This window comes from Vanacampus margaritifer, chromosome 14, assembly GCF_051991255.1.
Source record: "Vanacampus margaritifer isolate UIUO_Vmar chromosome 14, RoL_Vmar_1.0, whole genome shotgun sequence".
Classification (NCBI taxonomy): domain Eukaryota; kingdom Metazoa; phylum Chordata; class Actinopteri; order Syngnathiformes; family Syngnathidae; genus Vanacampus; species Vanacampus margaritifer.
Window position 1 is genome coordinate 4770468 of NC_135445.1, and position 25315 is coordinate 4795782.

Here is a 25315-nt window from a genome sequence, read left to right on the forward strand (position 1 = left end):
TACTTGGGTGTTATCTGTCACAACACTGGAACATAGATGCTATTTAGTGTTTGCATAAACTAGTGGATTGAAAGCACATGTAATGTATGTAATTTTGTTGTGTAGTTTGACAGTAAAATAGGTGAAAAATGCATCTAAAATGCAATAATTAGATTAGAGCCTGGTGGACCCGATTTTGTGTTCCAACAATACAATTTTTATTGTGATGTATAAATCTGTTAAAGCCTTCCTTCAAATGAACACAAGATAAAAGTTTGGGGTTTGTTTTATTATAAGAGAAGCACATAAGGTACAATAGCACTATATGCCAGGTGAACATGAAATAAAAAGGAATGCAGATGCCAAGTCAGTCCTATCAGAACATCACAGTTTTTCCCTCATGATAATATCCAGAAATCAAAACATGAAAATAATAAGATTTACATGTCAAAACTACCCCCCAACCCCCCCCAAAAAAAAGCCATTTGGATAATTCCCCTTCCTGTCCACCTCATATGCCCAAAATGTCTTCACTAAAATGGTGTGGCTATTAAGTACCAATCAACGGGGCAGTTAACATTAAGTGGATGTTAGTGCTACACCAGTGGTCCCCCTGAAGAAGAAAAAATAATAATAATTCAAATATGACAGCCATTTTGTCGCCGCAGTACCCGAGTGTAAAAAACAAAAACCTGATGACCTTTTGTGTGTTGTACATTCAAACAACGGAACGACTCCATGGGTAAACAAAGCTGAGCTACATACGCACATTTAGCACTAAGCAAGCCACAATCAAACCTCCTTCCCTCTTTTATCCAAACTTGATGCTCAAAAGGGGAACTCCAAGAGATCGACAAAACACAAAATGGAGGAAGGGGGTGCGGCTTCGGGATGTCTACTCCTCGTCGGAGGAGTCCCTGTCAAAATTGTAGGCCATGAAGAGAACGTCGGGTCGAGGCGGGACGAGGGCGTGGCCCGGTTTCACGATCTCGAAGCCCAGGAAACTGAACGTTCGCACCAGCTTGGCTATTAAAAAAAAAAAAAAAAAAAAAAAAAAAGAATCATAAGTGTGTTCAATGTGAAGAAAGAAAGAAAAAAAAGTGACGTTTGAAGTCAGATGTCTGTGTGTATACGTAGTACATACCACGGTCATCCCTGTTCTTGTAGAAGCAGACAAACACGCTGACCACTTTCAGATGTTCTTCAGCGTATTCCAGCAGAGACGCTAAGCTGCACATAAAATAGAATCAAAAAATTAATATAAGCTTTAAAAAAAAAAAAAAAAAAAAAAAAGACATTCCAGAAGCGGGCATTTTAGCCTCTATACGTGTGAATGGGACTGCATTCTTGATAGTCTAAATGTGCCCTATGAGTGGCCGGCGACCAATCTAAATTGTAACAAAGCTCACCTCTCCTTGCTGCCTTCAGGCAGCGGGTCGAGAGGGATTTCCACAAAGAGAGCGCTGCTGCTCACGACAGCGTCCCATTGAACCGTCTTGGTGACGGTGAGATGACTTTGGAAGCGGAGTATCCCGGGACGACCGCTGCCCGCCGGCTCCTCACTAACGGTCAACTTCAGGTCCTGGTGGGATTTGAGGGAGGGGGGATTAAAACCCTTCAATGTTATTTTTGGGTCATTTGGTCGGACAAGCGTGACGAGGGCTGTGACTTACTGAGTGGAGCAACCGAGCTGCAGGAGCGTGATCCCGTGTGCCATTCCCTCGCCCACCTGGGATCTTCAGGGGTGGGAGAGGGGCATCAGGAGCACCACAGAGGCCCCGGGCTGCGGGTACTACTACTACAGTGCATGGACAGACTGGAAGGCAGGCACAAAGAAGCAGAGTGAGCATTGGAACAAAAATAAAAAAAAACTATAAATTGCAAAAGATGACACGGGCTGAAAGATCAAAATGGCCGACATGCTGGTCCTTTAGACATTTTCTAGTGTGATTCTTAACCATTTGTAGTTGAGAGGCTCCCTCTAGTGGTTTAGTTACATTTAGCTCTTAAGTTTAACGTATTTATTTTGGGACCGTTTTGAAAGATTTGGTATGAGTTAAGACCTTCAGCGAAACATATTTTAATTTTTTAATTTTTTTTTTTAAATAATGTTGCCTGCTAGTATGTTAATAGAAAAACAAGGATTTGTTCTTATATTCTGTACTATAAAGTCTGAGCCTCCATTTTGTATTGCAACCCACATGACGTTTATGTTTTTCTGCATTTGATTTTTAAAAACGGACAACCGTATCAAGTAAGTGTAGATGATATATATATTTTTTTAAGTCAGTTAAAAAACGAAGGAAAACCTTTCGCTGGGTTGCGCCGTCTTCTCCTTAGAGCCGTTTAAAGGTGGCTCACTTGCTGCCATAGTCAACGCCTTGCTTACATGCTAGGCTAGCTATTTACTGTATTCGTACGGCGAAGGAGATGGTGTGACGTCATTACGCAATGTGACGCCGAGTTTACACTGGTGGGATCGAAGGAAGGGTCATCACGCACTGTGACGTCGGCTAGTAGCGGGGCCGTCTGTTACATAACGGCCCTCAACATGACACCAGTCGCGACAACGACGTGGCCCGTAACATTTTACAATTTCAATCAAATGACATTGTTAAATTGTAAATTACTCAAGAGTAGTAGCATTAAGACGCATTATTTAATCTCTATTCGACAATGCTAGCTTGTTGTCAACAGTGTTACATGCACGGTGACGCACTTATGCTAAACGAGGAAGTGGGTTTTAATGCACGTATCACGCAAAATAAAAGTGAAATGTTTGACTGGAATGTCAAAAAACGTCACTTTCAAGCAGAATTTCTTTAATAAAACGAGCTTAGTCCACTAATTAGTGTTACCATGTCGACGGTGATGCTAAGTAGCCGATAAGCATGAGTCGTTAACGTAAATAGTCGTAGCGAGCTTTATTTTTTTTTATCAAACCGCTAGGCAAAAGCCTACAATTTAATGAATCACTTTAGTAACTCAATTTGAAATTATACCCGAAATGGATTCCGATTCCGTACTGTAAATAAAAAATATAATTGCACTTGAGCCCATTCTCGCAACCCCTCCCCCACACAGCGATTAGCATCGTTAGCTCCCTTGCTTACTTACTTCGCAATCATGTCACAAATACCGCTACTCAAATCCGCCATGGTAGTGAGAGGCTGTTGTTTTCCTTCCTTTTCGCGAGCAAAGCAATGACTGTTTAGGATCCGCTGGAGGTTGGATTTTACCATCCGGCCTCGGGTAGAGACACGACGGGCCAACTGCTGATCTCTCCCTCGCTATACTCTGTCGATGAGTGACGGGGCAAAGTTGAAGGCAGCTTGTTTGAGCGAAGACAAGTCAAGATACCCAGTGAGCGTTGACACTTTTTCCGCTTGAAGCACTGCGACGTCAAAATAAAGTACTATAGACTTATTTCTACGGGAGAAAAGTCAATGCCACCGTGAAAACCTCATACAAAATCGCTCAAATTTGCCTCTGTGATGAACGTATTCGTTGCGACAAAATTTGTATGCAAGTTCACCAAAGACAAACTTTTATTTTTTAAAGAAAAAGCGGATCCAGGTGGCGTAATCTAGTGGTGCATCACGCCTCTGTTGACGGAATGTAACGTCAAATGCTAATGATGCTAATATGTGCGTGGGCGACGTCTCCTACGACTCTGTTAAAGAACGTCCTTTCGACAGACAAAAGAGACACATAAAACGAATTATCTCTACCGTCATAAATATGTTTTGTTTGTAACAAAGTCCTATCACATGCCGTTTTGTTCGGTAAATAGATGACATCGACACCGAGCTGAAAGCTAAATGCTTGCTAGGCTACGTGTCATGGAAAAGTACTGGGGTCAGAAAACAAAAGAGGATGGGTCAACTTTCATCCATCCAATTTATGTAAATTATTGCTGTTGACAACAGCCCGTTGTTATCAGCAAATCAACAAAATAATACAAACAATTTCCACTCCAGGGACTCTGTAAATGTGTTAGTAAAAATAATTCACGATGAAAAGATGAACTAATATTTACTTAACATCTACATGAGTACATATGTGACATGTCTGCTAATTAAGTAAAAGTCCTTTAATGAAATTTCATTTAATTGCTCTCAAGTGTCAATGTGTAATAAACTTACGCATATCAATACTTAATGTTTCATGGACTGCGTTGGGGGTAATTCATAAATGTTATACTTTAACTTTTGACTCAGCATGAGACTGCATTACATGAGACTGCTGTATTTTGTGTTATTCATTTATTCATATTTGTTTACTTATTACATTTAGTGTTTTTTGTAGTTATTACATGATTGTTATTATGTCTTTGTTATTACATGAGTTTTTGTTTTTTACTCCTTGCACAGCACTTTGTATGCAGAAGTGATTGTTTTAAAGTGCTTTGTAAATAAGGCTGAGTTGAATGGTGTAGTATACAGTACAATTATGCCTATAAATTAATTCCCCTTAAAAAATAACTGGTTCACAATCCATTATGTTCTTGAATACAGTACGAAGGGAAATAAGTTACAGGAAATTTCAGATGATAAATAACATAACTATTACATTTAAAAATTTGGGCTTTGTTCACAGTCGCCCACAAGGCAGTTGTCCTTCCTCGCTTCCTGTCATCACAAAATAAGAAAAAGAGTTTCAAAAATTATAATACGTAATATTGTTGTTTTATGTATACACGGTGTGTTGTCAACTCACACAAAATGACTAATATTCCACTATTGGCATTATAAAATCAATATCATACATGTGTTTTTTAATCCTTTTGTCCATACATATGTTTGTTTGATGCCATATATATTTGCCTTGACTCGCTTGTATCGTGACGTCACACAGAGGGCCGCCTCACCACGCAGTTTGTCCCTACTCGCGTCTCGTCCGCTATCCCGGAAGGTAGAGCAAAAAAAGAAAAGCAGCGACGCCTGGGAGCGACGCTTGCAGCTGATGTGCCGCTGGCTCTTAAAATGGAAAGCGACACCACCGTCCGGAGAATAAAGCCACCATTCGGGACGCACAGCCATGTAGAGCCGGGCCACGGCAGCCCCGGGACCCGCTACGGAGAGGACAACAACGGCTGGAGCGGCGGCGATAATGAGCCGAAGAGGAAGCCCGACGTGAGCTTGTACCTGCTCCGAGAGGGGCTGGCCACTTTCCTGGTGTGCGTGTTTATTTTGCTTCTGTGGGGACTCGTTCACTTGTCTCTGCAGCAGCTCGTCATAGGGAAGCCGAGCGGGGAGTTCAACGCGGAGAGAGCCAGGTGAGTTGTGTGAGCGGAAGCCAAACCTGCAAAGCTGCTTTCATTCTGGCTCGGCGGCTAACGGTCAGGCTAACCCAGGGGGTCAGCAAACTTTCCTGTCTAAAGAGCCATTTTAGGCCAAATAAATAACCAACAATCTGTCTGGATCCGCAAAACAGTGTGTTAAGTCTAATGTACTGTGGGCCCAAGAGCTAATTAGAGCTTCACCAGAACACAAAAATACAACAACATCCAATACCTAGAGATTAATTTTCTTCTACCTTTTTTTTTTTGTTGCAAAATGTCATACTTGATTTTTAATAAATTTTTTGACTTTTTGCCTTTGTGAAATTTCTGACATTTTTGGCAATTGTATGGACATGTTCTGGTGATTCCACCACTCTTCTTCCTTAGACTTTTTAGGACATTTTTTCCTAAAAAAAAAGTTTCCTAAACCTTTGTAAGATCAAAACGAAGATGCTTTGATTTTGGTAACTGACATTGCTTTAGGTTTTCATCAAACCTTTGGGTCACTTATGTCTTAAAGAAGGCTTTGGAGCCATGTGACAAAAACATGATTCTGGAGCGATGAGGATTATGATATCACACTGGCGCTCTGGAGGTCAGCTGTCTACAAACTTCTAGCCAAACAGGATTAGCCTTCATGTTGGCCGCTTTCTCCCCGTGAAAACACATAGAACCAATTCAAAGCCGGTTGTCTTGCTCAATGTTGTCATTGAAATTAAATTTAGTTTTTGTTGTGCCAATTAAAATCATACCACAAAGCATGTTAAGGCAAAAAAAAAAGGATGCACATCCTTAACAGACAAAAAAAGTGGGCTAAGAACAGACCCCTGTGGCACACCTTGAATAAAGAATTGACCCATTTTCCATAAGAAGATAAATCGCTATGCATATTCAGGCAGCACCTGGAGCGCATCACCAGCGTGGGACCGAGGCCGGTGGGCAGCTACGAGAACGAGGTGTCGACGGTGGACTACCTGCTGAAGCAGATCGAGAAAGTCCGCGTGACGACGGAGCAGGGCCCGCACCTTCAGCTCAGCGTGGACGTGCAGCGGCCCACCGGCTCTTTCTCCATAGACTTCCTGGGCGGCTTCACCAGCTTCTATGACCACGTCACCAACGTCGTGGTGCGCCTGGAGCCCAAAGGCGGCTCGCAGCATTTCATGCTGGCCAACTGCCACTTTGACACGGTGGCCAACAGTCCAGGTAAAAATATTTTTTTCCGTTGAGTAGTACATGACAGGGTTTACCTGATAAACGACGTTTCAAGTGTTACTAACGCGAACTAGTTTACGCAACGGCGTAAGGTTACGTCATCTTATGGCACAAGCAAGCTTGCAGGCTTTTGTGAGGGGGGTGGTGATATTTTATGACACATTCATATATCCTCTGTACTAATTGGGCGGCTTGGGGCTGAAGAGGTGCCTATACCAGTGAAAATACAATCTACGCGTTTACTGTCTTTGTGAAGTTCGCATTATTAGATTTTTTTTTTTTTTAAATCAAGTAGCTAATGTACCCGTTATCAGTGGCACAGAACAGCCACTTTTAAAATGTTTTGTTAAATAGATTTTAATAACAAAATTTACATACATTATTGTATTATTATTCTCATTTTTAATTGACTTGTTATAAATGTATCATTTATTTACAAAATATTTAATAAAAGAAAAGTATATTAAATGTGTATTTTTTTACAAATTAGTTTTTATAATTTGTACCCGTTATCAGTAGCACAGAACAGCCACTTTTAAAATGTTTTGTTAAATAGATTTTAATAACAAAATTTACATACATTATTGTATTATTATTCTCATTTTTAATTGACTTGTTATAAATGTATCATTTATTTGCAAAATATTTAATAAAAGAAAAATATATTAAATGTGTATTTTTTTACAAATTAGTTTTTAATTGTATCACAGTATTTATAATAAATGAGATTATTTAATGAGGTAGCTCAATCCAAAATAAAGTAAGAATTACAACACATTTTATGTAAACACATTTTATGTAAAGAGCACAGTTGCGTCCTAACCTAGAATTAGGGCGGCACAAGTGAAGTTTGAAAAACAAGCCTCCCCCCCCCCCACCCCACCCCAACCCGGGTTGTTTTTGACACAAGCAACCTACTAAACCTGAAATTGATCTTTTAGTTGTTGCGGCTGCCATGAAATACCTTCGAGGTGTAAATCTTTTGTTTGTTTTTTGAGCCACTCAAATATTCCGTAGATCTTATCATAACAGACTTCATATTTCCACTAGTCAGGTTTTCAGTGAAAAACAGTTGCCATGCCATCAGGTTGTTTAAAACTTCTGATGTACTTTTTTACATAGTTTTTCCGATCAGACGAGGACATTCCATTTGAACAGTATTTCTTTACTTGAGATATTTACATGCAATCTGTTATAAACTACCGTTCTCCTTCAAAACCGGTTGATTGAAGCAGGACTGTAGTTCATTTTTTTTTGTAGTTTATTTCAAATGGATTTCTCAATGTAACAATTTTTTTTTTTTTGTCACTCCATAACCACGAGCCATCGCAGAGAATCGTGTTCACTCGGGCGCGCACGCTTCTAAAAGGAAACCGCTAAGGTGTGGAGCAGGAAGTGGCACAAGCCTTGACAACATACTGATTTCCTGACAAAACGTTTTCTTCTAAACAAAACGTAGGAATTTTCACCTTTTAGTGGCATGTTGTAAATAGGTGGTAAGGAGGTTGTTTTCATTGCCTACTGATTAAATGCTATTTACGAATAAAAAAAAAAAAGTCAAGTGTTAATTGTTCGGGTAATGTCAGGTCAGGATTAGACTAAGGGGACAATTTTATTTTTGACCTTGAATATGGTAAGATGGCTGTTTAGAGGTCCCGTCGAGGTCTTTTGGGGGCACTGAGGATTAATGTCGCTCACATGAGGGATGGTGGCCGCAGCCCAGACAGACACACAACCGCTAAACCTTCAATCCGCAAAGCCAAAGCACATGATTTGGCCATTAATAAAAAAAAAAAAAGAATGAAAGAAAATGAAAAATTTGATCCAAAGAATTCTTGAGCCTCGACGCTAACCTGCAAGCTTTCTTCATCACATGCCCTGTTCTTTTCCTCCCATGGGGTATCCTCCGCCTTTTTTTTTTTTTTTCTGCCGCCATCATCAACACAATGCAACCGGAGCCGGCGCTCCAGCAGGTCGACGCATTCCTGGCATGTTTTCGCACACGGCTTCCTCCCTTTTATTCCCGCGCTGTTTATATTCTTTTTGCTAGGTCACTGTAAACTGCCCTACGGTATAGCATGGCGCGGCGCCGCTAATCTGTTCCGGGATGCTGGCAACCCCGGATTGCCCTTGTTCAGGTTATTTTCCCACAGGAGCTCATCTGATCCGTTGTAAAAGCTTTATTAACTCATTCACCGCCTGTCCAGTCAAAATGGATTTTTGACGTCTAAAGCCGTCAATGGCACTGAATGAGTTAACTGTACAGGCAATTCGCAATACTAAGAAACCCGACAAGCCTCATCCAACTAAATAGACGACTTTATCTGGAAAATATGTAAAAGTATCTGAAGAATATTTCAATTTAACTCCCAAAAAATATTTTGGGGTGTATTCACCCCTTATGCGCTTTTAGAAAGTTGACATTTTTGCATCTTGCTCATCTTCAGGTGCTAGCGACGACGCCGTGAGCTGTGCCGTCATGCTGGAAGTCCTTCACTCGCTCGCCAACCAATCCACTCCTCTTCGCCACGGCGTCATCTTCCTCTTTAACGGCGCGGAAGAAAATGTCCTACAGGTAGCGCAGGCGGATGCATGCCCGTTTTGTTTCTACGAGATATTAGATTTTACGCGTTTTTTTTTTTTTTTGTGTCCGGTCTGCGTAGGCCAGTCACGGGTTCATCACTCAGCACCCGTGGGCCAAACAGGTGAGAGCCTTCATTAACTTGGAGGCTGCAGGCGTCGGGGGCAAGGAGGTCGTTTTCCAAACAGGTAAGGGACCCATCTGATGCCCTTGCACACTTGAAGAGATGACATTTTATGCACATAATTTTGCCTTCTGCTAGCTTTATGCTAATATACAATGCAAAATGCCTACGCTAACATAGCTAGCATTAGTGTTGCAGTAATTCTAACACTAAATCTGGGATATTTGAACACAGTGCAGCGAAAAACAAGCCTGTGTATTTATTTAGCAAGTATTATACTGCTCCCTGGTGGTCAAGGTGCACCCACAAGAAGGAGCAGCACAATGTCAATAGAGATTGAAGCATGAAATCATAATGCACAAACAGTTGAACAGATTAATGAAAAGAAACACGGCAATTTTTTTTTTTTTTTTTTACGGGGCTGGAACTGATCAATTTTACACGAGTGCAAATTAACTCTTTGACTGCCAGACGTTTTCAGAAAAGGGATGCCGTGGGTGCCAGCCGATTTAAGCATTTTTGACTGATCTTTCAAGGTCCACAGAAAATTATGTGTTTGGACTATGGAAACACACATACTACCAAATGAAAGATTGGACTCTCATCTTTCATCAGAAAAAAAAGTTTGTTTCTACCTTATTCCGTTTTTCAGTAATCAACAATAGAAAATGGTTAGTTTCGCCTCTGTTTTGAAAAAACGTCTTTTAACGTCTTTGGCACTCCTCCATAGGATTTTGGCAGTCAAAGAGTTAAATAAAAGACTCCCAACAGATGCTAAATATGGTATTAACGATAACAAGTGTAGTGCTAACAGTTTGAAATTTTAACACAGTTTAACAGTAAATTGTCACTTACTACTCCTGTCTGATTTGACAAATATCACACCGACTAGCCAAACAAACATGCCAGCGATGTATCAAATTCCAGAGCGTCTCCTCCGCATTTGGCTCCAACAGGTCCGGAGAACCCGTGGCTGGTCCAAGCGTACGTGCACGCGGCCAAACACCCCTTCGCCTCCGTGGTGGGCCAGGAAGTCTTCCAGAGCGGCATCATCCCCTCCGACACGGACTTTCGTATTTACAGGGACTTTGGTAACATCCCAGGTAACAACATGGAACAAAGCGATTCTTTTTATTTTTTTTATTCCTCAGGGATCCCGTGTGTGAGTAAATTACTAAAAATGCTTGAATTTGATTTTTTGTTTGTTTTATGTTTGACAACTGATTTATTAATCCATTATTGTCTTATTTTTATCGGATAATTGACAAATTACAGGAAAGTAAACAAATGAAAGTAATTTAAGAAACAATCGTTACATTTAAATTGAGAATTAAAGTAATGAAAATAAGTGATTAAAATTACTTGCGTAACTTAACTCTTTGACTGCCAGACGTTTTCAGAAACGGGATGTCGCCAGTGCCAGCCGATTTAAGCATTTTGACTGATCTTTCAAGGTCCACAGAAAATTTTGTGTTTTGACTATGGAAACACACATACTACCAAATGAAAGATTGGACTCTCATCTTTCATCAGAAAAAAAAGTTTGTTTCTACCTTATTCCGTTTTTCAGTAATCAACAATAGAAAATGGTTAGTTTCACCTCTGTTTTGAAACAAACGTCTTTTAACGTCTTTGGCACTCCTCCATAGGATTTTACTAAACGTTATTTAACGTTTTTGGCAGTCAAAGAGTTAAAATACCTGTATTGTATTTGACAAAGGGTAATTTCATAACATTGGCCATCCGGAGTAAATAAATAAATGAGTTAATACTAGTTAATATGATGCAGTCATTGTGCGAGAAATTAAATACAACAAATAAAGGTTTTCATTTAAGCTTCCTTTGCTTTTCAAAAAATTAGTATTCATAGAATTATTTTTTTGATTGCTTGAATTTGACCTGAAGGGGAAAATTGCATCAGATTTTTTTTATTTTTAAATCAAGTTAATATGCCTTTCATTTCTGTTTTTGTAGGCATTGACCTGGCGTTTATCGAGAATGGCTTCATCTACCATACCAAGTATGACACGGCTGACCGAATTCTCACAGGCTCCATCCAGAGAGCAGGTATGTCGTTAGCAAACAGCTGGAGCGTTCCTCACTTTTTAAGCAATAGTTTCTGATCATCAGTACAGTGAACGTCCCATTTATTACCTACACACGATAGGTGAAAATCCGTAATGTTTCCAACCCAAACCATTATCATTTCATCTAAAGTCTATTAGCCTGTGCTAACAACTCCATAGACGGCCCCGATGGAAATTAGCGTAATCATAAATGAACATCTGCAACCTTAACGCACACGAAGCAGCAACACTTACAAACGAAGCATACAGTTACATCAATTCTCTGCGAGACATGCCCGTTTCATACCATTCAGCGCTTTTCTAATCTCATTATCTGGCAGACGAGGCGCCAAAAGATGCACACATAGTGAGTGCAGATGTACTCCCATTACCTGCTGCTTGAATGATTGTGCTCTACCTAGCAGACAATCCGGTCTGTCAGCACTTACAGCATGTATCTCTCCCTCGCCCCCTTTTCTTCTGTGTGCATGGCAAAAGACATGAATTATTGGCGAGAAAAGCAAGAAAACGAAGTAGTATTTTTAGGATGGCATGCAAGTGGAGTAAGCTAAGTAAGTGCTTAAGATACGCCAAAAAGCAGAACTTTCCGGCAAAGCAAATGGCGCCTGTGAGAACAATAAGTGCATTGTCTCGCCCGTGTGTTGTGCTTGTAAGCATGCAGGCGGCAGCAGTGCTTAAAGTAAGGAGGGGGGGGGGGGGGGAGCACCTCGGGTCATGGAAATTTTCCTGCTACTACAAACACGGGTCATATCAAGCCATTTGTCAAGTCGTAAAAGTGCACCTGGCTATTTGAGCGGCGGCGGTTGTTTGAGGAAATCTGATATTTCACTCTTATCTAGGTGACAACATCCTGGCGGTCCTCAAGCACCTGCTCGTGTCGGAGGAGCTGGCCGACTCCTCCGAGTATCGCCACGGCAACATGGTGTTCTTTGACGTGCTGGGCGTGGCCGTGGTGGCGTACCCGGCCCGCGTCGGCACTATCCTCAACTACATGGTCGCCGTAGCAACCTTCCTCTATCTGGCCAGGAAAGCTTCTCAGCCAGGCAACCGCGGTGGGTTTCGAGTAACGCTTAATCATTATTGTTGATTGTTTTGGTCCTGAGCATGTCATGCGTGGACCCAGAAAAAATACTTTAGATAGCTTCTTATTAGATGTTTGCATTTCTGCCAATAAAAAGACAGTCAAGCTTTTGATTGACTGCAGTAATTTACCTTCACTCTGTTTCAGGGCTCGACCTCCCCCGAGGTCAAACAATAATAAACGTGCACCGTCTTCTTGATACTGCTAGTTAGAGAACTAACTGACAAAACAAATGCTAATTAACTAGCAACTTAATCAACTAGCTCAGGAGGTAACTAATTAGTTAAGTGGCAAACTCACTCATTATCTAAATAACTAGCCACCTAACTAACCAATTATCAAATAAATGTGTTTATTAACAAACTACCGACTAACTGGCTATCTTTTTTTTTTTTCTTCTGGTTAGCTTAATTGCCAACTGGCTATAAACTTAGTAGCTAACTCATTATCTAAATAACTAGCCACCTAACTTAACAATTATCTGGTAAATGTATTTATTAATAAACTACCAACTAAAAGGCTAGCTTATTTTTGTTCTGACTAGCTTATTTGCCAACTGGCTAATAAGCTAAGTAGCTCACGACCCATCTTAATAGCGTACTAGCTCAGTAGCTAACTGATAAATTATCAAAAGGGCTAATTAGCGAATTCAACGACCAGCTAAGTAGCTAATCGGCCAACTAGCTGAGTAGCTAACTATCAAATTAGCTGTGTCGAAGTAACCAAATTAGCCAACTAACAAACCAAACCAAGTGCCTGGACTTATCAGTTCAACTGAAATTATCCAGCTCAATAGCTAAAGTTACCCTACTGACTAGCTAGATAAAGGATTTACGAGCTAACAAAGTAGCTAGTCAATTACCTACAAACAAACTAAATAGCAACAAATTAGCTACACAATTTGGTAATAGATTCTCATATAAATTACCTAAATTAGTAAAAGTTTTTGGCGAAATGGAGTTAACAAACAAACTAGCTCAGTAGTTGACTATCAAATTACTCTGCACTAAATAACTCAATCGCTAACTATCGTCCAATTGCTACCAAATTTGAAGCACATTTTATATGAGCGGCAGCGGCAAATCGTGAGATTTTGTCATTACGAAACTCGGTTGGATGACTCGCCACATGCAAGCATTTTCATGAATGCCATCTATCTGATTTCCACAGGCGTGCGCTACGTTCTAGATCTGGCGTGCGCCACCGGCGTGGCGCTGCTGGGCTGGTTGGTCGCCTTCCTGTCGGTTCTGATCGTGGCTGTGCTGGTGACGCTGCTGGGCCGCTCCATGTTCTGGTACACCCATTTCTACGCCGCCGTGTGTCTTTATGGTTCCGTTGCCGCCGGCAAGATGGTACTGGTGCACACGCTGGCCAAGAACCTCTACTACAGGGTGAGCTGTATTTCTTCTTGCTTCTCGTGCGAAATAATGTTTAAAAAAAAAAATAATAATGATTTGTATTTATAGTATAATAAAACTATTTTTTATCCTATATTTAAAATACTGAAAGTAATAAAGAATGATAAATGAAGATTAACAAATGTGCTAAATAAAATAAATTCCACCAATTTTTTTTTCACTTTCAACACAAAAAAAATATTTATAAAAGGCAATTTATTATTACACAAGACTTAAGTGATTCTGATTCACATGAGGTGAGATTTGACTGCCATCTCCTAACAAAACTGTTGCATTTGGAGAAATGGATGACCTTCTCTTTCACTTCAGCGAGTATGAAAATGAACTTCAGCAATTAAGGGAAGTGTGTGATCTTAAACCAAGGTTGGAAGATGAAAAGAAAATGGAATCCTCAGTGCTATGTGGGCTGAATATCGTGTCAATCCTTCATTGCCACTGAGGTTTCCGTCAGGTCCCATTAGTTAGTCTTATACCGCACGGCGACCTAACCGCGTCACAGATAACGCTTCCTCTTTATCACGCTGGTGGCAGAACAATGACTCTCATTGTTTACGGGTGTTGAATGTGTGTGTGCGTGCGTGTCTAGACAATGGACAACTGCCCCATTGAATGTTACATATCGCACCAAAAATTGTTTGCTGCAGGGAACCAAACAACTTTTCTAGAATGTGCTAGTCCATTCAAGTGAAGTAGAGTGCCAAAAGCACATTTGTTTTTGCAGGAATGTCATCTAAAACCTTTTTAAGAGGTGTTTCAGGGATGTGATTTTTCCGCTAATTCGCGGAATTCCGCTTTTTTTTTTATCTCCCCCCCCCCAAAAAAAAAATTCAGATTTATTTATTTTTTTTTTATTTATTTTTTTTTAGTAGCTCATTGTGTATGCACATGACTCCGACAGATAACATCTTCTGCTATAACAAAGACATTTGTGGTATGCTCTAATATGAGTTACTTTTCATTTGGTCATGATACAATTATTTGTTCATGAAATTTGAACTCTTCAACATTATTTATGTGTTAACTTAGTAATCACATTAGTTAGATATGATGATATTCTCAGTGATAGTTTTTAAAAGCAAAGGCAGTCCAATGTTTTTGAATGTGACTGATTTTGAGTTGACTAAAACTGCCATTTTATATGGGATAGTTCAATATACATTGAAAATTTATGCTGTTGTTTTGTCTATTTCTTTGTCATGTGAGTGCATTGAAAGTATTTAAAAACACGGAAAACCCATGAGCTCAGGGGGGCTTCGCCCCCCATGTCCCCCCACCAGAGCACTGCCCTGGACCTAGCTGGGTGCCAGCGGCCCCCAGACCCCCGGCTAAATTTTCAGATAATTTCACTTTGGTCAAATCACATCCCTGGTGTTTGTTTGTGTTAAAAAAAATAAATAAATAAAAAATATTAGTCTTGAGTTTCAGGACTCTCTACCAGGAAGTCACACTGTACACTTACTGCTCTATGCTTAGGGAAACATTTTTTTTTTTTAAATCCACTTCATAGATCAATCGAAAAAATAGACGGATCAATCAATTATTAATCAAAAATTAATCGCTGCAACCCTTTTTAATAGTGAGCTAGTCCTAGTTAATCAACAAACTCAAACTCATTAGCTCAAATTAAATCACATTTTTTATTTATATAGCACATTTCTAGCTAAACAGCTCAAATTAAATCACATTTTTTATTTATATAGCACATTTCTAGCTAAACAGCTCAAATCAGATCAAATTTGTTTATATAGCACATTTCAGCTAACTGTAGCTAACTAGCTAAACAGCTCAAATCAGATCAAATTTGTTTATATAGCACATTTCAGCTAGCTAGCTAGCGAGCTAACTGTAGCTACCTGTAGCTAACTAGCCTTTCTGATTAGCAAATTAGCTAACTCACTCCAGAATGAAGTACCAGATACACGGTTCAGTAGCTTACTAGTTAACTAAATAATGAGCTAGCGTAGCTAACTATCAAACTGGATGTGCGTTTGTGTTGAGGGCGTGCGCATGGTGGAGGTGGGCGAGCTGTACTTGGACGTGAGCCTGCTGCTGTGGTGCTGCAGCCTGCTGTGGATGACCCAGCGCGGCCTCTGCTCGGCCTACGTGCCCCTGCTCATGGTGGCCTTCCCGCTGCTCACCAAGCTGCTGCTCGCCAACGAGTTCAAGAACAGAGGCCGGTCACGTTTATACTCTTTAGGCAAATCCAGAAGGTTCCGTCCTGAACCAGCTTTTGTGTGATCGGCGCAGGGGCCTCGCTCAAGTACAGCGTCCTCTACCTGGCGGGCCTGGCTTTGCCCTACCTGCACATCATGTTCCTCATCTGGGTGGTCTTCGAGATCTTCACGCCCATCATGGGCCGCAGCGGCACCGAGATCCCCCCCGAGGTGGTCCTGGCGACCCTGGTTACCATCGCCACAGTTTTCCTCTCCTCCTTTTTCGTGAGTGGCCGCTGTTTTGTTGGCAGCCGCGCCGGCGACGGGTTTCCGTCATTTGTGTGAAAACCCGCTTTGGATTGCAGCTCCACTTCATCTACTTGGTGAGAAGCACAAAGTGGATTCTGTCGGGCCTGGGCTCCGTTTTTGCGCTCGTCTTCCTGTTGGTGTCCAGCGGGCTCCTTTTCCCCTATTCGGGAAGTCCAGATAGTCCGCGCCCCAAGAGGGTCTTCCTTCAGGTTGGTTCACCCACACTCACACAGTCGGGTTTTGGGACTGGGTTCGATTTTCAAATTTGGCTTCAAATCTGGCACAATATTCCAAAGTAGAATTCGCAAATCAGGTTAAGGTTTCAAAGGTTTTCAAAGTAGGGTCTCTCCCAAAAAAAAAAGAAAAAAAAAAGTAGGGTTTCAAGACAAGGTTTTTAAATCAGGGTTCAGGTTTCAAATTAGGGTTTGATGACAAGGTTATGATTTTAAATTAAGGTTTCAAGTTTGTCTTAGGTGGTTAGGGTTTCAAAAAAGTTTTGCGCTTTCAAGTGAGGTTTTCAAGCCAAGCTTCGGTTTAAAGTTGGGTTAAGGGTTCAAAGTGGTGGTTTCACAAAGTTAGGGTTTCAATAAAGCGCGAGGCAGGGTTTCAAAATGAGGTTTAAAAAATAGGGCTTCAAGCCTTCAAGTAGGGTTTCAAAAGGCTTACGGTTTCAAATCAGGGTTTGGAGACAAGAGTTATGCTTTCAAATAAAGGTTTCAAGCCTGTCTTATTTCAAATTTGAATTTCCAAACAGGGTTATAGTTTTCTCAGTAGGGTTCCAAGACAAGGTTCTGCTTTCAAAATAGTGTTCAGATTTTAAATGATGGTTTGAAGCCCAAGGTTAGGTTTCAAAATTCTAGAGTTTTGAGTTTGCCTCACGGTTTCAAAATAAGGCTTCGAGACGGTACGGGTTCAAGACCGAGTTAGGGATTTAAAACAAGATTAAGATTCGATTTTTTTTTTTAAAGTAGGTTTTCAAAACAAATCAATTGAGCATTTCAAGCCTGATGAAGGTTTTAACACATAATTAGGGTTCCAAGCAAGGTTAGGGTATAAAATGAGCCATTTCAAGACGGGGTTGATGTTTCAAGTGAAGGTGTTTTTAGGGCGTTTGTGAAAGTCGCTTTTGCGCTCTCCTCGCTCCCCAGCACACGACGCGCACCTTCTACGACGTGCACGGCCGCGTGGAGGCGCGCGACTCCGGCGTGTGGATCAACAGCTTCGACTACACGGGCATGAAGCACGTCACGCCGCACGTGCCCCAGATCCACGACGGCGTGCGAGCCCGTTGCCGCGACGACCACCCCTTCTGCGGCTTTCCCTGGTTCCTGCCCGTCAAGTTCCTCACAAAGTGGGTCGCCTCCGCCGTCGCCGTCCCGCCGCCGCCGTCCTTTTAACGCTGTGACTTGTCGGCAGGAATAACTGGTACGTTCCCGCTCCCGACGTGAACCCAAGCTCCCCGGTGGACTTCCGGCTGGTGTCCAAGGAGGAGACCGGCTGGGGGACCGTCAAGATGACGTTCAACGTGAAAGGTAGGGGGCGCCCCCGAGTATACCCCCAACCCCCCACCCCTCCTCGCCACTATGCGCCATCCCCTGATTTTTGTGCGGCGCGCAGGGCCGAGTCACATGTCGCTCTACCTGATGCCTCACCGCGGCGCCAGCCTCTCCACGTGGTCCTTCGGGGACGGCACGCCGCAGTTTGACGTCAGCGGCGAATACTTCATCTTCTACTCGCACGGCCTGGACGCGCCCGCGTGGACGTTCTGGTTTGAAATACAGGTATGCGCATTGGCACGAAAAAGTCATTCAAAAAAATAGACACATTTTGTAAATAAAATTAAAATATACACATTTTTAAAAAATATTGAACCAAAAATATATAAATGTTTTTTATTAAACTTTTTTTCATTTTAAAGTAAAGTAAAAAAAAAAAAAAACAATTTTTTTTAAATTTATAAGATTTTTATACCATTTCTTCTGTTGGCTTTGTTTAGTCAAGAAATCTGTGAAAATAGTTTTAAAATGTAAAAATGTGTAAAGCTAAATTTTGTTCATTTTTCAAGTAAAAGAAAAGTAGGACAGTATTTTATATGTAAAAAAAATAAAAATAAAAAAACTTCAGCTGGCCTAATGTATTCATTTTAAAAGAAAAAGTAAGTTATTGGAAATCTAGATAAATATTTAAAAAATGGAAAAAAGTCAAAATAAGTCAAACTCTAGTAAAAAATCTAAAAATATATTTTTTAATATATAATTTTAAAGTATAGTAAGTATACACACATTTTATTTTTAGGTAAAATGTAAGGTCAGATAAAAAAATAAATAAATGTAATGTAGTAAATGTCTACTGCTGGCATATTTTTTTAATTTTAAAAGTAAAATGAAAGAAATCTAAAAAAAAACAATTTTTTAAGTTTTTTTTTATTGAAATGTTGCTGTATTAAGTAAAAAGTCAAATGTAGAAAAATGTTTTGTCTTTTTTAAATTTTTGCTATGGGTGGAAAATATTTTTTAAATTAAAAAAACAACAACTTTGCGTTAGCCCATTAAAAAAAAAAGCTACAAAAAAACCTAGAAATAGTAAAACAAAATACATGAAACTTTATTTGCTGTCCTTTTAGAAATGAAGAATTTCAAATCCAATCCAATCCAATGTTACATAAACGACTGCATTCCATATATTATTCAGTACTAACAAAACTCGCTAGCATACCACACACACGGGCAAAAAACACTTCCCACTGTGACCTTGTTGTCTCCAGCCGCCCAGAGACCCGCCCCCGTCGGCGTGGGACCCCGAGGGGATGATCTCGGTGGCCATCTCCACCCACTACTTCTTCGGGGAGGACCAGAAGACGCCTCGGCTGGAGGAGCTCCTGAGCCAATTCCCCTCGTGGGCCTTCCCCTCGTCCTGGGTCTGCACCTACGACTTGTACCGATATTGAGGCGCCGACACTGCTTCTCCATGCCTTTAACACGCGCACGCACACACACACGACCCGAGAGACCCCCCGGCATCACTGTGTCAGTAGCAAGTCGGAGCAAACGCGTTGATTTTGTTGATCTCTAATCTGTGGTGCCTTTTTTTTCCCCCCCTTTTCTTCCCGCCTCACACGCTAACATGCTAACAAGCTAACATGCTACCTCTCCTCTTCATCAGCATACTTGTACACTGTCAGAATTGCACTCAACACCTTTTGACTGCTTAACCGTTTCAAAGATGGCTTCCGTTCAGATTTCGACTTTTCGTTTCAAATTGGGGGTTTTTAAGGCAAAGGGGGCAGGGTTTGAAATGAATGAGCACGCTGATGATGACGCTACCTCTCCTCCACTATCCACTTTACTGGAAATTCTTTTTTTTTTCACCTCCCACTGGATGACGTTAGCATCAACGCTAACGGAAAGCTAACTCAGCAGAAACGAGTGCCTGGAAGTACGGAAAAAATGCCAAGCTGTGAAATATCCATTGTGTGTTTGTTGTCGTCTTTTCGAATGTCATGGCGGGAAAAACCGGCAACGTGGTCCCGACGGGCGGTGGGTGTCGCCGTGGCAACAGTAACGCAAGCCAACGGTTGCTATTTAGCGGGGATGGCCGTTACAATAATCCTAAATGAACCGTTTAAAGAAAAAAAAGTTAGAAAAACTTCAAAACCGGATTACGGATTCAAATTAGGGTTTGAAACCAGGATTAGGGCTTCAAATTGAGGTGTGAGGACAGGATAACTTTTACCCTTAAAAGCACGTTCCCTGGTATCAGTGTCTTGCTCAAAAACACTTTTGAGTCAGGGTCCCATATTGGCTACAGCATCTCCTAAATTTTCCTGAGCAGGAATCGAACCCGAGCCGCTGTAGTGAGCACTTTCAAATTAGGGTTTGAATTGAAGATTACAGGTTAGGCTTTGAAGTCAGAATTGGGGTTTCAAATTAGGATTGGGAATCAGGATTGGGGTTTAGAAAAAAAAAATTGGATTACGGTTGCAAATTGGGGTTTAGTCAGGAACGGGGGTTTTGGGCTAGGGTTTGATGCCGATTAGGGTTCAAATTAGGATTAGGGTTCCAAATTGGTTTAAAGTAAGGATTAGGGTTTTAGTTTCCATCAAGCATCCTGCTGCTAATGTGCAAAGTGTGTCACACACAATCCAAATGTGTCACCCTCCGAGCAGTTGACTGTCAAAATGGCCGACACACTTGAGGACAAAAGTATTGGACGGCGGCGGATGGCACGCGTCCCAATATTTTTGTTCACATTGCCTACTACACAAGACGAGCTTAATGAACAGTTAGACAGATGGGTAAAGTACTGACATCTACTGGAGTAAAAGTACAATTACTTGTGTAAAAAAAATACTTTGGTTAAAAGTACAGGCTCTGAAATATACTTGATGAGCAAAAGTGGATGTTTCCAATCAAGGTAGAACTGAAAAAACATACTCAAGTACAGTAACTTAAGTATTTGTACTTTATTACTAACCATCTCTGGTTCGAGACAATTTAATATGAATGGCTTTTTTGTTGACTCCCATTACGTGATCCCCAACAAGAACTTTAAGTGACTTTAGTTTGCTTAAGGGTTGAAAACTGCTGCGATGACCATTTCAAGTCCAAGTCGTTTTCTTGTGCCGCATCGTTAAGAAAAAATGAACACAAAAATGTGGGAGCCATGTCGGAATGTCTTAATGCGTTTTTTTTTTTTAACTCCTCTTAAAGCTCTTTGGCTTCTGTCTTTGTTTACTTTTGCTCTCATTCCTTCGGCCATAACCTTTTCCATGCCCCCCCCCCAATTAAAAAACTTTTTTTGTGTGTGTGTGTGTGGATTCGACACTTTACCTCTAACTGCTGTTTTTGCTTTCTGGTTGTTACCAACAAATGCAGTTTTGAGTGGCGATGGACTGTTGGGATTGTTGCTTTGGGATGTGTTTAATACTTGGATTTACATGATAATAGCTTGAATGAATCGAGCACTAGTAATTAATAAAAAAAAATTAAAAAATACAGTTGTGATTTAATTTTATCGGCCTCCCTTACATCAGTAACACGTACATCTTATTTTAGGTAACTCCAAAATGGAATGCAATAACTTTTTAATAGGCTGCAATTGATGCACGGTGTTTATTTATTCAAATGCAAAAAAATATTGTTTCACATAAATTTAGCGGGAAAGTAGAATTTAGATTTTTTTTAAAAAATAAGCAAAAAAAATAAATTATATCAGATAAATTTAAAGGGCATGTGTGTTGAATTAAGTATTTCTTTTAAACCCACCAATATGCAAAAAAAATTAATATATATATTTTTTAATTTATATAATAGTAGGTCTATTAATCGCTTATTATATTACACGGGTCTTGCAAATCTCCCACTTTATAAACTCGCAAATTTTTTGAGTTTTTATTTTATAAAATTTTTAAAAGTTTTTTTTCTCGAAATATTCCCCCGCCCTCCAAAAAAAAATTTCATACGTGGCCCTAATACGCTGTCGAATTTGTAATTTTTTTTTACACAAATAACTAAAACGTGTATTTTGTTTAGAAATAAAAATGCACACCAGATTTTTTTTTTTTAATGGACACTTTTTTTGTTTCTATTTTTCATTTTCACTCAAGCACAAGCCACCATTTCTAAAACCCCAAATCAGACGTAATCAAAACTTTTTTTTAAAAATAATTTATTGATTCTATGTACAAGCAAAAAAACAAAAAGTAGAAACATGAGTAGAAAAGGAAAGAAAAATATACAAGGGAGTTTTGTGTTCACAGCACTTGGCATGTCTGCTGTGTTATATTAGTATTTAGTACTGTACTGATAGACTGTTAGGGTTCGAGTACCTCAATAGACACATACACTTTTATTAGGTGCACCCACGCTGGGTTTCAGCAAATGAGGATAAGCATGAATCCATTCCCTACAGGGCTTGTCCTTGTGAGGGTCGCTGGTGAGTTGGAGCCCAACCGAGCTGACTTTTGGCGAGAGAAGTGGGGTACGCTCTGGACTGGTCGCCAGTCCGTTTCAGGGCACATAAAGAAACAAGCAAAGTCACATTTACAGCTATGTACAATTTATAGAGTTTTTAGATTAAGCTAGCAACGCAGGAAGGCCCGAGTTGAGATTCGAACCCTCAACCTGAGAACTGCGAGGCAGACGTGCTAACCCACCACGCACTTTGCTGCCTTATTTTGGTGATGAGTGGATTAAAATTAGAAACGGCTCTCAAGTTTGTATTAGATGCTATTTAACGGTGCGGGTGTCCCTAATGTTGTGTCCGGTCCCGGCGTCTAAAGGAGTTCAAAAGCAGGAAGGCCTCTGGACAAAACACACACACACACACAAAAATGTCTTTGGTTCGTCAAGTCTGCTTTGTTTAGTTTTTTTTTTCTTTTTCAAGTAAAGCGTCGCCATGACGACGGCACCGCTCCAACGTTTTGCGTCTGCGTCGCGACCAATCAGAGCAATCGTCCACTTTAACAACATTTGGTCAAAAAAGTAAAACACATAAAGCCGAGTAACATTTGAATACATTGCACAATATAATACTGACGCTCTTATGTCACCTGGAGGAAATTGGGGGAAAAAAAAAAAATAAAAATAAAAACAAGGATTCAGAAATGATGCTACTATAATTACAATAAATAATCCTCATAAATGTTGACCATCAAATAAATTCCATGCACAATACAATACGGTAAAAACAATAAAAGAATCTCCAGCAGTCCGGCCAGAATCATTGCGGAAAATGAAGATGAAGAACTCTTTAGAAATCTTACTCTTTTTTTTTTTTTTTAATAATATATAATCTAAGAATCCATACATCATGATTTGGTTGCGTAGAAAAATAACATCCGTGAAAAAATATGTTTAAAAGCGTTATGAGGTATGAAAGTATGAAATGTCACTTGTTGTAGTTTGTGAGGGTCATTTCCACTCTGACGGCACTTTTTAGAGTGTGTGTGTGTGGGGGCGGGGCATCGTAAAGGAATTCCATCCTTTTAATACTGAGTGTAGAAAAGAAAGTCAAATGCGTTCATGACAAGGTGCAGTCGTAGGCTTCCGCCTCTTCCGCCCGCTCCTCTGTCTGATCGGGGTCCCGGTCCTCGGCGACCGCTTTGGACTCCAGGGAGGGGAGCGTCAGTAGTCCCAGGGGGGCGGCGGCAGGTGCGCGGCCGCCGTCCTCGGGCCGGGCAGAGGCGCCGCCGCCCGGACTCTCGCCGGCGCCGAGTTTGGCACTCTGGCAGGCGGAAGGCTGGAAGGCCTCTGGCTGCACTTGCTCGGCCGCCGCCGCCGCCGCCGCCGATGACATCAGCTGCTGCAGGTGAGGCTGGATCACGCCCAGGAAGGATTTGTAGCCCAGGCTGCAGGGAAGTCACATCAGGGTGTCAGCAAAGAAACACACACATTTTATTTTATTTTTTTCCTCTTTTGGGAAAGAAAATCCATTTTTTTTGTTTTTGCGAAAAATAATTTTTTTTTGCGTTTTTAAGCAGGAATGGAAATTCATTCGGAGATATTTTTTGGGCAAATATGTTGAAATGCTAAGAAAAATGTTTCTCAGGTAACATTTTTTAAACATACTGTATGTAGCATTTACAAATTTTATTTTTGGGGATAAAAAAAAATTGAAAAATTTGTTGGACATTAAAAACAAAAAATATATATGGATTATGATAAAAAAAAAAAGTCAGAAAATGCCATAATAAATGTGAAGATTAATTTTTTTTGATAAATAATTGTGATACGTCAAATGTGATTTTTTGGGTGATTATCATTATCGTTTTAAATCTGAAAAAGAGAGAAAACATTTTGTTGTTGTTTCTTGGATTACGGCCACAATTTATGATGGACAAAACAACTTTTATATCCGAAACACAAACGTTTTTTGGTTTCATTTTTGGGATGAAAAATAAATAAATTGAGTTGATTTATAAATTTCACACAAACACGAAGGCTATTTTTGTTTTTTCGGATAAACAAAAATTGAGATTTGTCATTTTTGCTGAACATAATAACAGTTTTATGATATGTGCTGGCAGTTTTTGGTTAAAAGTACAAAATATGTCAACAGTTTTCAAAATCGGAAACAAAATAGGGTTTATTTTATTTATTATTATTATTTTTAAGATAATTATAAGACTTTACAAGTTTGTGGTTTGACAAAAAAAAATCCCCCCCATTTTTTTATGTGTAAAAAACAGACAAATTTTTTTTAAGAAAAAATAAAGAAAAAAAGTTTGGAGATAAGAATAAATAAATAAATAATAAAATCTAACATAAAATGTAGATTTTTATTTTACATAAAAAAACAACAACAAACAACTAACTATTGTAGTCCAACCAAAACCATTGATATAATTTATTATTATTTATTTTTTTAAATACCACACCACAAAAAACAAACACCATTTTCTTTGTGTACTCGAGCACCACAGCCATTTGTCGCATTTTCTGCTGTTTATTAAGCCGGACAAACGGCCAAACACCCAAAAATTTAAATGCTTGCAAGAAAAAAATGGCGCTAACACTAAACAAACCACGTCGCTCAGTAGGCCACGCCCCTTTAAAGGTAAACACCAACATGACTTATGTTTTTATATAATAAATTATTAACATTAGTTTTTTTTTTTTTTTACTTCTCCCTATTGAAAAAAAAAGATTTTTTACTTTCTACTCCAATATTTTACGTTCTGATTATGACTTTTTAGGGTCTGGAACGGATGACCCATTTATTTATTTATTTTTGGTCCAATAAAAGCCAAGTGTAACTGAACCGAACTGTTTTTGAATTATTATTTTTTTAATTCTTTAAGGTGGCGAAAACCCGAGTTTGACCATCAAGGGTGACAATCGTGAATGTCGTTGATGGCAAACGGCGAACTCACCAGTCGGTGGCGGTCCAGGCGTCCACGGCCAACAATCCGCTGCGCACGCTCTGCACGGTTTCCACGGGAACTTCGGCACTGGCCAGGAACCCGACGGCCTGCTTGATGACGTTGGCGTCGCGCAGGATCAATCCGATGACGACGCACCACTCCAGGCAGCCCGCCTCCATGAAGACGTGCAGCAGGTACCTGAAAGGACGGCGTTGACGGACGGC

The 25315-nt window shown here is 40.3% G+C and overlaps 3 protein-coding genes across 3 annotated transcripts in view; 1 reads left to right on the forward strand and 2 right to left on the reverse strand.

Moving 5' to 3' along the window:
• Nucleotides 1-249: 249 nt before the first annotated feature.
• Nucleotides 250-3483, reverse strand: oaz1b (ornithine decarboxylase antizyme 1b). The gene is given in 6 exon segments (XM_077585857.1): nucleotides 250-1005; nucleotides 1124-1209; nucleotides 1389-1561; nucleotides 1653-1739; nucleotides 1741-1795; nucleotides 3097-3483. Coding segments are annotated over 6 exon segments (657 nt in total). The 5' UTR covers nucleotides 3222-3483; the 3' UTR covers nucleotides 250-874.
• A 1481-nt stretch (nucleotides 3484-4964) lies between these two features.
• Nucleotides 4965-21224, forward strand: ermp1 (endoplasmic reticulum metallopeptidase 1). The gene is made up of 15 exons (XM_077586166.1): nucleotides 4965-5257; nucleotides 6159-6466; nucleotides 8923-9050; nucleotides 9139-9244; nucleotides 10137-10283; nucleotides 11155-11247; nucleotides 12107-12319; nucleotides 13519-13739; nucleotides 15765-15939; nucleotides 16014-16204; nucleotides 16285-16437; nucleotides 17377-17579; nucleotides 17645-17760; nucleotides 17846-18009; nucleotides 18993-21224. Exons 1-15 carry the CDS (start codon nucleotides 4965-4967, stop codon nucleotides 19173-19175), a joined length of 2694 nt encoding a protein of 897 aa, XP_077442292.1. The 3' UTR covers nucleotides 19176-21224.
• A 1336-nt stretch (nucleotides 21225-22560) lies between these two features.
• Nucleotides 22561-25315, reverse strand: part of ric1 (RIC1 homolog, RAB6A GEF complex partner 1) — a 32585-nt gene continuing 29830 nt past the window's right edge. Inside the window, exons 26-27 of the mRNA XM_077542240.1 lie at nucleotides 25101-25289; nucleotides 22561-23576 (exon numbers count right to left, since the gene is read on the reverse strand). Coding sequence (XP_077398366.1) covers nucleotides 23249-23576; nucleotides 25101-25289 — 517 coding nt within the window. The 3' untranslated portion in view covers nucleotides 22561-23248. The remainder of the gene's footprint in view (nucleotides 23577-25100; nucleotides 25290-25315) is intronic.

Excerpts from the sequence above, each read along its gene's own strand:
- ermp1 (XM_077586166.1), top strand. The coding sequence starts at position 4,965 with ATGGAAAGCGACACCACCGTCCGGAGAATAAAGCCACCATTCGGGACG. Across the intron at positions 15,940-16,013 it reads CAACGAGTTCAAGAACAGAG|GGGCCTCGCTCAAGTACAGC; the intron begins GCCGGTCACGTT and ends TGATCGGCGCAG. Across the intron at positions 16,438-17,376 it reads CCAAGAGGGTCTTCCTTCAG|CACACGACGCGCACCTTCTA; the intron begins GTTGGTTCACCC and ends CTCGCTCCCCAG.